We start from the raw sequence: 12,240 nt of genomic DNA, 5'->3' as shown, positions 1-12,240 counted from the left end.
TAAAATAAGGGAATAGAAAAACAAAGACAAACCATTGATCTGGGACTACAAAATCATATAACCAAACAGTGGGGAGAGAAAGTGAAGGGAAGGAAGAAAGAGGCAAACCAGTGTTGGAAAGTGAAAGCAAAACAGTAGTGGAGGTTCTTGAGTCCTTTGTGATGGCAAAATAAAGGGTCTTTGGATTATATATCATAAACCTTAACACTATAATAAACATATATGTCACCAAAATTACAACCAAAAATATTTTGAGACATGTAATATTAGGTCATAATATAAATTCTAATATATGATTTATCCTAAATCGCAATACTGTAGAATAAGAGATGTGCATGCATATTCTGTGTATGCGGTAGATGTAGGTGTTCAGAGGTTGGCAAGAAGGTTGCAAATCCTCTTCTTCCATTCTAGAAAGTCAATAGGTAAAGTTAAAATTGAAAAACCAAAAAATAAAAAAACACATTAAAATTTCATTTAAATGAGAAATATGTAAAAATTATATAAAAACAAGCAAAAAGTAAACATTTAGTCAATTCCTCTGAGGTTCTATTATTTACTCTAAGTCTATAGTATCATTTGACTTTAATAAAAAATATACCTTTATTACTTTACTAAAAATGAAGTTTTTAAAGATTAATTATACAGTATCTCAGAATAATTGGCCTGCCAATATGTTAATCTGAAATTTCAGAAGCTATCACTGACCATGAGTGTAAGTCATATTTAAAATCCTCTGCCAAATTTACTTCTTTTTTTTGTTTTTGTTTTTTTGGGTCACACCCAGTGACACTCAGGGGTTACTCCTGGCTATGTGCTCAGAAATCGATCCTGGCTTGGGAGACCATATGTGATGCATAGGATCGAACTGCAGTCCAACCTAGGTTAGCCATGTGCAAGGCAAACGCCTTACCACTTGCACCACCAATCCAGCCCCTATAAGAGAATACTGTAAGTAAAAAAGTAGGATCCATAATCAGAACTGAGTTAAGGTTCCAGCTATGCTAATTAACACAATGAGACTAGATCCCAATACTCCTAACCATATATGATACAATATAGTGCCTGTCACACCAACTTACTGTAATGATAAATAACCATCCCCAAAAGAGATCAATACAATATTGGTCCGACATGTAGTAAGGGTTCAATAAACGAGAACTATCTGTATCAAAACTACACTACTGCCAAACTTCTTACACTGTGGGTCTCACAAATCAATGTTAAGAGCATGATATCTGGCAACAGTAAAAGGTTTCTGAAAGTGCAGACCAAAAATTAATTCAAAATTAACTGTGTCATAAATCAAGGTGTATCTGGCAGTGCTCACCCATGTTCCATTTCTTGATTAAAAAGGGATCATGAGAGAAAAGTTTTAGAAGTTCTGTGCTATGGTATGCCAACCAAACCTGAAAGTGCACAACTGCTATTATATACACAACCCACTTCTTCACCTCTCCATCACCAAATTGGTCTAAAAATGACTCACCATCCAATATATTAAAAAACTGAAGTCCATCCAACCTTTCTAATCTTTTATTTCTAATATAAAAGTGAATTTCAAATGAATAAAAAATTTCTACATAAGGAAAAATACAAATAGAAAACAGAATAAAGAATTCATCATGTTCTTAACAATTTCCATATGTGTCAAATACCATACTTCTTGGTATGGATTTAAAGAGTTTATTTGGTCATTTGGAAATTTCTAGCCCTCAAAAAAATAATTTACTTTCAATTTTAAAAGGTGACAAGTACTCTTCTTAAATCAAATTTGATTATCACTTTTGACTATGCAAAAGTAAAACTTCATTTAAATATCTTGCTATTTCAATCTATCCTCAGTTATTTTGATAGTTCTTAATTCCTATCATTGATTCTGTAAAGCGTTTTAAGGATCAACTGATAACAAATATGAAAGACCAGAGTACAGGAAGTAAGATTACTGGTATCATATACTGCCAAGCACTGGCAGGGGTCAGGACTCCTAAGGGGGTCACTTAGGAAGAGCCCAAAAGCACCACCCATGTGGTGAGAGAAAGAAAGAGGAGGGAGGGTGCAAGGGAAGGAAGAGACAAGAGGAGATGGGAGTGGAGGGGAGAGGAGTTGGGAAAGGGAGGAATAGAGAAGGAAGGGGAGTAGAAGAGGAGTGTAGAAGGGGAAAAAGAGAGGGAGGGAAGAAGGGAGGGAAGAAAGGAGGACAAAGGGTATAAATGGAAGGGCAAGGCAAGACAAATAAAATTTTAAACTTGGGGCTGGTGAGGTGGCACTGATCCTCTGGCGTCCCATATGGTCCCCCCAAGCCAGGGGCAATTTCCGAGTGCTTAGCCAGGAGTAATCCCTGGGCATCAAATGGGTATGGCCCAAAAGAAACCAAAAAAAAAAAAATTTGAACTCAATACCTGGGGCTTGGAATATCACCAAGAATCTCATATAATTTGTCAATGAAATTAATAAAATTAGATAATCCTTTCATATGTGTCCTTAAAGGATTAGATGATGATGGTGCATATCCTTTCCCTCCAAGCTCAATCGTTCTAATAAAAGATGTAGCCACCTATAAATCAAAACAAATTATTTAGTTATGCACAATGAGTTAAAAGTTAATTCAAATTCTAGTATAAAATAAAGTATGTTTATACAACTCAGTATACAGATAAAGTGAAGCGCTCATCCTATAATTTGATTCAAAAGCAAATAAAGAAAACAAACAAACAAACAAACAAATAAATAAATAAAGAGATTAATCTTGAAGAGATGCTGCCATTGAGTCCAGGTAGCCTGTTCTATAGGCTGAGATGTCTGGAGCACTTCAGAAAATGGGATTTGGCCCCAAACTGCCAAAAGACCCTACCAACACCTGATATTCTCCTGCATATAAATCAACCTACCTTCAAAGCTCTACACTAATCTCAGAGAAACATCAAGCTGCTGAATCACTCCAGTTCCAGAGTTCCTGTACACCTCTAAATCCTACAATACCGGTATCCTAGTGGGAGCATAGTAAATTCAATGGGAAAATTGACTATAATAAATTGGTTAAGAAAGCTAAGTCAATGAGCAAAAACAATAAGGAAAAACAATAAGCAATAACAACAACAACAACAACAACAATAATAATAATAATAATAAACAGGGCTCAACTAGCACATAAGCTCAGAAAATCCTCAATTATTTTTAGTAGCACTATATGTTGTAACAAACAATATAAAGTAAATTATTCTGTGCCTACTAATGGAAAAGGCTTGCAGGTAGATGGGAAACTGGAGACATTGTTGGAGAGAAGGTCATACTGATGGTGGGATTGGTGTTGAAACACTGAAGATCTGAAACAACTTTATTATGAACAACTTTGTATATGAAGTTCCAAACATAAAAGAAAAAAAGAGGTGTCATATAGAATTCATATCAGCAAAGGTAACAGCAATTGAGCTGAAGACTGAGGAATCATATTACAGAAAAAAATAAGGACATTTAGTTTATATAGCCTGACTACCAGTTACTTGAATTATCAAACACAGAGGTTTTCAGTGTCAACAGCGTCAAATGTTGATCTATTCAAGGCTGAAAAGTAAATTCTTCAGAATCTTAGTATCTATATTTCTAAAATAAAGATTTGGTCTGGATCATCATTATGACCCACCTAACTTTCATATTCTGGATTAGTCAATCATGTATAATTTAAGATCTTGTTTTTTGTTTTTTTTGTTTGTTTGTTTGTTTGTTTTTTGGTTTTTGGGTCACACCCGGCAGTGCTCAGGGGTTACTCCTGGCTATATGCTCAGAAATCGCTCCTGGCAGGCTAAGGGGACCTTATGAGATGCCAGGATTCAAACCACCGGCCTTCTGCATGCAAGGCAAATGCCTTACCTTCATACTATCTCTCCAGCCCCAAGATCTTGGTTTTATAAATAGAAAATACATGTCTTGACTATAGATAGAAATAGCTCCATCAAGGATAATGTGTTTTAAAATAGTATTTTCCACTGTAGTTCCTAAGAAAATAAATTCCACTCAATTTTAATAATTGGGGGAAGTGTCAAATAACAAAAAATGATAGCTAAAATGCTAAGTTAGTCTTTATGGCAAAGCTTCTCAATATCTTTAAATATAAATATGCACTATATCTATTATATATCCAGTAAGAATATTAAAAATATTCGAAAGTTTTTACTTCAGAAACATTTATTGAAGAAGCATTTAATAGGGATTCCTCCCACTTTAGAAATACCTATTGTAGATAATATTAACAAGGTCAGCATTCCATACAACACATATAGGGAAATAACTGTTCCAAAAATTCATCCTTGGGGTGGGAGTGATAGCCTAGCAGTAGGGTATTTGCTTTGCACACTGCAGACCAGGGACAGACCCAAGATCAACCTCCAGCATCCCATATGATCCCCTGAGTCTGCCAGATATAATTTTGAGCTGAGAGCCAAGAGTACTCCTGAGCGCCAACAAGTGTGACCCAAAATAAATAAATAAATAAATAAATAAATAAATAAATAAATAAATAAATAAAAGTAAAAGGAATCTTAAAAAAATAGAAAAAGAAAAAATTCTCCCTTGCCAATTCTGAAAGCTATAATAAAAATTTAGTTTCAAAATTACTGAGTCATAGTGACAAGAACTCAACATTAAAATATAGATTCAAGTACAAAAGTTCAAAGAGTCTTTAAAAACTTGAGGGCAGAAGAGAGTTCAAGTTGCTTGAGGACATGCTTTAAATGCAGGAGGCTCCCATTCCATTCCAACTACCATAAAGTCCCTCAAGCAATGTCAGAATTTGTCCCAAAGCACAAAGCCAAAACTTGCCCCCAAACACCACCAGGTGTGGAAAGAAAAATACCTTGAAATGTCGTTTGTCCTTACCAAAAAGATAGACAAATGTTTCTCTCGAGCAGCATATTTTAAATTGGTGAAGGCCTCTCTTCCAAGTCCTCTATCAGGAATATTCAGAATATGTGCCAGAGCTAGATCGTTCTTTGAATTCACTAGTAGATTTAAATATGAGTAGATAATCTTCTTTGCTAATAACTGTGCCTGTTCAATAAAAATATTTTCTTTATTAAAGTTTTATAAAGTTCTCTTTACAAAATCTATGACCTTTTTAAAACAATTTTTTACAATTGTGGTTTACAAAGTTATTCATAGTTGGATTTTAGAAACACAATGTTTGAAGACCAATCCTACTACTAGTGTCAAACAATGTTCCCAGAGTCCACCCCATACACCACCCCAGCCTGCCATGGAAACAGATATATTTTTAAAATTGGTTGTTAAAGTTTGAGTCTCATGATTTCATTGTTGTTGACTCAGTGGCTTGGATATTTAGCTCTGTCCTTCCTTAAGTCCCCTTGGCCCATCTCCCATTATTTCACATCTATCTTTCTCCTTCTCCATTCAATACATTTTCTTCTCCTCATGATACTCTGGGTCCAAGAGTGTTCAAGACAAACCCATTTAAACCATTTCATTTCTTCATGTAGTTATTCTAAATACCACCATGATCTTTTTTATATGTAAAAAAAAAACACTTAATGTCAGTATTTATTGTTTTTACTGTAAAGAAAAAGAGCTTTACTGTCTAGAAAAAAAGATGCCTTATAAAAGTTTGGGCTATATATCATTGCTCATAAACCAACTCTTAACCAATAAGACCTGTGAGTAAAGTTAAACTAGCAGATTTATAGGAAAATGGCTCTTAAAAATAGTAGTAAAGATACAGCCTAAATACAGCATTTATTTATGTAATTCTACAAAAATTATGGGAAGGGCGGGGAAAAGGGATGAGTCACACCTAAGCGATTCTGGGGATAACTCCTGGCTCTGTACTCAGGGGCCACTCCTTGCCCTCAGGGACCATATGAAGTGCCAGGATTACACCCAGGGCTGGCCACATGCAAGACAAACCCTTCACCCTGGTGCTAACTCCTTGGTCCTTTCTTGTCTTTTGTAGGACTTCCTCCTCTAGCCAAATCTGGCATTCAGACAAGGATTTGGAAGACAAGGATTTGGGGGACAAGGAGAAGTATCATATACACATTGGGGTTTCCATTCCCTTGGGAATTTACTGAATTTGTTTTTTAACTGGTTCAGTCTCTAAATACATAAAACTTTTATGTATTTAAAAAATTTATGTATAAAATTAGAGTGTTGTTTTTTTTAAAGTCTGGCTAGCTCTCTTAAGCAATGTGTAGAAAGCACTTAGCTGAGCAAACTTCCAAACTCATAGCTCTGGTTCCTTATCACTCTGGCTAGAACATATATTTTTCTGATTTCTGCTTTTAATGGGCCCACTGGTGTCTCTCTCATACTTGCAGAGTTTGCATCAAAAAGGGATTCTGGAAACATATGCTCTCAACTTTTCCCGGCATTTTACCCATTAAATTTCTAGCTAGTTTTCCAGTTCTGATTTCTACTGCCTTTACTATAAGATTGTCATGAGATTTCAAAGCATTGTACATCTGAAACTAAATTATGAACAACTTTGTAACTCTGTAATTCATGGTGACTCAATTGAAAATAATAATAAAGTAGTGATTCACATATTTCATGTCTGACCCTTGACATAACATCGACAGAACTTTCTGCATAGATCTTTCTGAGATTTTGCTTATTTTCTTTATCTTTCTACTACTTCATCAGTTCAAAAAGGAGCAAATAATGTACTTTCAGAGGTAGGAAAATGACTAGGACTATATTAAGCAATCAACTATTTTTTAAATAGGTTCTCTTTTAAATAGCAAAAGAAATAATATAAGAACTTAAAATTCTGCTACTATATGGGACCAGAGAGATAGCATGGAGATAGGGCTTTGCCTTGCATGCAGAAAAACAGTGGTTCAAATCCCAGCATCCCATATAGTCCCGGACCCTCCAAGAGCGATTTCTGAGCTTAGAGCCAGAAGTAAACCCTGAGCGCTGCTAGGTGTGACCCAAAAAACAAACAAAACAAAACAAAACAAAAAGCCTCCAGAGACAATATTATTCTTTATCACAAAAGAGCTAGGAGTAACCCCTCAGTGCTGCTGGGTGTGACCCAAAAAACAAAACTAAATAAAAAATAATCTGCTAATATAAATTTACTGTGATCAAATAAATTATCATGTTTTATATTGTCTTTATAAATACTCAAGGACATCAATTCTCAACAGGAAGCCATATAACCCTAGTGGATAATATTCCAATGGGCCACAGTTGAAAATTATGAAAACAGAGGTCAAAGACTGAGAAATAAAAAAAATGGGAGTCTATAAGATGAAAACAAGGTCAAATAAGTCACAGTCAGTAAAAGGTTGAGAAACTGGTTTATGGTACAAATAAGTTAAAATCATCTTTTGAGGTCAACCCTAAACATATAATTTAAGGCATAAACATTTTCTGCTTATATGTCAACTGTACTTTATCTTTACATTCACAAAAAAGGCAGAATACTTTATGGATCTATAATACAAAATTTGTATTCTAGCTTCACAGTGCAGGGCTGGAGAGATCATAATTTAGCTACAATGGGTAGGGCACTTGCCTTGTACGTGACTGACAATGGTTGTTCCCTGGTATGCCATATGGTCCCCAAGTCCCACCAGGACTTGCTGCTCATATTAATGAGCAAACTTCATCAATAAGCCTCACCAGTGTGAATCAAAAACAAAACAAAAACCAACAAAAGTGAGCAACAGGATTTAGCCAAAGTCAAGGTAGACAAAAACTGGCATTTACATTATAATCTAAAACTTTTTGTACTACTTTACAGTTAATTTAATTTATTGCTTCACAACTCGTTAGCCACTTGCAAAAAAGTGAATTCAGATCCACAGCTAACACCATGTACAAAGGTAAAATCTAAATGGATTAAAGACCTTGACATCAGATCTGAAACCATAAGGTATATAGAACAACACATAGATAAAACACTCAATGACACTGAAACTAAAGGCATCTTTAAGGAGGAAACAGCACTCTCCAAACAAGTGGAAGCAGAGATAAACAGACGAGACTATATTAAGCTGAGAAGCTTCTTCACCTCAAAGAAAATAGTGCCCAGGATACAAGAGCCATCCACTTTGTGGGAAAAACTATTCACCCAACATCCATTAGATAAGGTGTTAATATCCAAAATATACAAGAAACTGATGGAACTTTACAAGAAAAAAACATCTAATACTATCAAAAAATGGGGAGAAAAAAATGAACAGACATTTTGTCAAAAAAGAAAAACAAATGGCCAAAAGGCACATGAAAAAATGCTCCACATCACTAATTATCAGGGAGATGCAAATCAAAACAACCATGAGGTACTATCTCATGCCACAGAGATTGGCACACATCACAAAAATGAGAACAAGCAGTGCTGGCGGGGCTGCGGAAAGAAAGAAACTTGTATTCACTGCTGGTCAGAACTCCATCTAGTCCAACCTTTATGGAAAGCAATATGGAGATTCCTCCAAAAACTGGAAATTGAGCTCTCATATGATCCAGCTATACCACTCAAAGAGATATACCCTATAAACACAAAAATACAATACAAAAGTCCCTTCCTCACAGCTATATTCATTGCAGCACTATTTACAATAGCCAGACTGAAAAACCAAGATGCCCTCCAACAGATGAATGGCTGAAGAAACTGTGGTACATATACTACACAATGGAATATTATGCAGCCATCAGGAGAGATGAAGTCATGAAATTTTCCTATACATGGATGTACATGGAATCTATTATGCTGAGTGAAATAAACCAGGGGAGAGAGACGCAGAATAGTGTCACTCATCTATGGGTTTTAAGAAAAATAAAAGACATGTTTGCAATAATTCTCAGAGACAAAAGAGAGGAGGGCTGGAAGATTCAGCTCACAACATGAAGCTCACCACAAAGACTGATGAGTGCAGTTAGAGAAATAACTACATTTAGAACTATTATAACAATGTGAATGAATGAGGGAAATAGAAAGCTTCTCTAGAGTACAGGAAGGGGTGGTTTGGGGAGGAGGGAGATTTTGGACATTGGTGATGGGAATGTTGCACTGGTGAAGAGGGAGTGATCTTTACATGACTGAAACCCAACTAAAATCATATTTGTAATCAAGGTTTTTAAATAGAGATATTAATAAAAAAATATTCAGTGCTTCTGCAGAACAAAAATTAAGAGGATTTACCAGAGTCTACAGGGGCTGATTCTTATTCATACACAACTAGGGTTTAAACCCCCACACCTTCAATTTATTCTTTAAGATTAACAAATTCTGGGCCGGGAAGGTGGCGCTAGAGGTAAGGTGTCTGCCTTACAAGCGCTAGCCAAGGAACGGACCGTGGTTCGATCCCCCGGCGTCCCATATGGTCCCCCCGAACCAGGGGCAATTTCTGAGCACATAGCCAGGAGTAACCCCTGAGCGTCAAACGGGTGTGGCCAAAAAAAAAAAAAAGATTAACAAATTCTGATCAGTTCTGTCATACTAGACAAATCTTTGACAAGCATCCTGGAGTGCTCACATTTAAGAGTTTCTTTAACTATGACTGTAGCTGGAAATCTACCCCTGTGATTATGGTCAGATAACATGGCAGTTATGGTTTCCATGCACTTATATTTCTAAGTGAGTATTAAAGAGGATCCCTGGAAAAGTATTCCAAATAAATACAGCTACAATGTCCAGACAAAAGGACCTAAATTAAAAATTCAACAAGATTAAAGCTTTAACTAAGAAACCAAAAGTAAAGATACAGTTCTGTTTAATAAACTGATCCTATCCATACCACAAAGTATTTCCAATGTTTTTTTTTAGGAGCTGAACAATTTTATTTAAATTTTATGACAATTCCAAGTTTCTTTTCTGATCCCTTAACTAGTACTAAAAAGCAAATATTCAATCTGTTTGGAAAAACAAATACACTTTCAGAATTCTGTTGATAAATGAATTATACTAGTATTTTATAATTTTTTCCAACAACATATAAATTCTTAAACAGAATGGTATACTAATGAGGATCTTATGTTCATTTCAATAGGACATATTCTAATAAGGACCTTAAATTGATCTTCTTTGGTGATTTTATTTTTATTTTTTTTTTTTTGGTAACTTCAGAATTTCCAAATCAATGGAAGCATGCTAGGAAAAAAGTATATATAAAAAAGAGAACATTTTTTTGCTTCAAATCAATGTAGTAATCTAGTACTCCACAGCAGTACAGCAGTAGTAGGCAAATAAGATGTATACAAATATTATGTAAGATATATATAACTTGAGGCTGGGAAAATCCACGAAATTTCGCCTGCCCAGTGGGGCCTGACTGTGAAAAATTGTGAGTGCTGTATGTGTGAGTCTATCTACTGTCCTCTTCCATAAACCTCTTGGGAGTGGGCCGAAAAAGAGGCTCCAGAAGAGCACTTAGCTCCAATTCCCTACGCGTCCCTGTGCTCTTTCTAAGAAAAGAACACCATCGCAACAAGAAAAAAAAAATCACACTAAGCACTGTGCTGGATCACTGAAGCCCAGCATTTCTCTCCAGACTGTCTTCTCTGAGGCGTGCTCGGGCCTAACTTTTGATCCTGTGTGAGGCTTCATCCACTGAGGACTCCCCTCCCTTGGAGGCAAGTCGACCCATCCAGAAAGGGCGGAGCCAGAGGAGTGTGGTGCCTGCATCATTTAGTCAATGAATACCACCACAACACGTAGAAAAACCCACAATACAAGTGTGACAATGGGGAAACAATGCAGGCCAGCATCAGACATAGAGAATGAAGATGACAATTCTGATGGCCAGATAATGACCAACCAACTAATCAACCTCTCAGATAAGGACTTTAGACTACCAATATGGAAGATGCTCAACGAACTCAAAGAAACCATGGATCGAACAGAACACTAATAAGAACCAAGAAAATATGAAGACAGAAATCACAAAACTCCATGACATAAAATAACAACTAACAGGACTGAAAAACTCAGTAAATGAAGTGAATGGCAAAATGGATAAGCTCTCGGATAGGGTATCAGAAGCTGAGAATAGACTTGGTGCTGTGGAAGATGAGATAAATGACAATTCCATACAGCGGGAGACATTAGAAAAAAAAATTAAAGCAAATGAACAGACAATGGAAAAATTAGTCAAAGAATGGGAACAAATGAAAATAAAAGTCTATGATAAGCTCAACACAAACAACTTAAGAATCATTGGAGTCCCAGAGACCCAGGAAGAAAATTTCCAGGAAGAATCAACACTCAAGAAATCATTAAAGAGAACCTTCCAGAGCTAAACAATATATGTGATCAAATCCTGCATGCTTAAAGAGTACCAACCAAAAGAGACCCCAGAAAAACTACCCCAAGACACATCCTAGTCACAATGACGAATCCCACAGATAGAGACAGAATTCTGAAAACAGCAAGATCGAAAAGGGAAATTACATTCAAGGGAGCATCCTTGAGATTTATAGCAGACATGTCACCAGAAACACTCAAGGCCAGAAAGCAGTGGTGGGATATTGTGACAAGACTGAATGAAAATGAATGCTTCACCTAGAATATGGTACCCAGCAAAACTCACTTTCCAGTTTGACAGAAGAATACATGGTTTCACAGACAAAAAACAGCTCAGAAACTTTACAGACTCAAAACCAGTCTTAAGAGAAAAACTGAAAGACCTAATTTAAGACAAGACTAACCAAAAGACATACCAAATTTCAATATAAAGATGGCATTAAATCCCAGGACAATTCTTTCTCTCAACATCAATGGACTAAATGCACCAGTGAAGAGACACAGAGTGGCTAAATGGATCAAAACTCAATCCAACCTTCTGCTGCCTACAAGAAACGCACCTGAATAGTCAGAACAAACATAGACTCAAAATAAAAGGCTGGAGAAAAATTATCCAAGCAAACAACACCCATAATAAAGCTGGAGTGGCGATACTAATATCAGATAATGCAAACTTTATACTCAGGAAGGTTGTAAGGGACAAAGATGGACATTTTATATTAATCAAGGAGTATGGAGAGCAGGAAGAAATCACTCTCCTAAACATATATGCACCGAATGAGGGGCCAACAAAATATTTAATACAATTGTTGACAAATCTGAAAAATAATATCAATAACAACACATTAATTGTGGGGGACCTCAACACGGCTTTGTCAATACTAGATAGGTCAACCAGACTGAAACCCAACAAGCATATACTAGACCTGAAAAGAGAAATGGAAGAAAGAGGCCTAGTGGATATATATAGGACACTCAAT

At 36.0% G+C, this 12,240-nt stretch overlaps 1 protein-coding gene across 5 annotated transcripts in view; it reads right to left on the bottom strand.

Moving 5' to 3' along the window:
• Positions 1-12,240, bottom strand: part of PARPBP (PARP1 binding protein) — a 58,021-nt gene that overhangs the window by 25,930 nt on the left and 19,851 nt on the right. For 3 of the 5 annotated variants that reach the window (XM_049783168.1, XM_049783170.1, XM_049783166.1), the window contains exons 4-5: positions 4,876-5,046; positions 2,403-2,557 (exon numbers count right to left, since the gene is read on the bottom strand). In XM_049783168.1, coding sequence (XP_049639125.1) covers positions 2,403-2,557; positions 4,876-5,046 — 326 coding nt within the window. The remainder of the gene's footprint in view (positions 1-2,402; positions 2,558-4,875; positions 5,047-12,240) is intronic. The other 2 variants (XM_049783165.1, XM_049783167.1) reach the window with 1 other exon arrangement.

Source organism: Suncus etruscus, chromosome 11 (genome assembly GCF_024139225.1).
Source record: "Suncus etruscus isolate mSunEtr1 chromosome 11, mSunEtr1.pri.cur, whole genome shotgun sequence".
Lineage (NCBI taxonomy): Eukaryota > Metazoa > Chordata > Mammalia > Eulipotyphla > Soricidae > Suncus > Suncus etruscus.
Note: the sequence above shows the minus strand (reverse complement) of the source record. Positions and strands in the feature narration are given on the sequence as shown.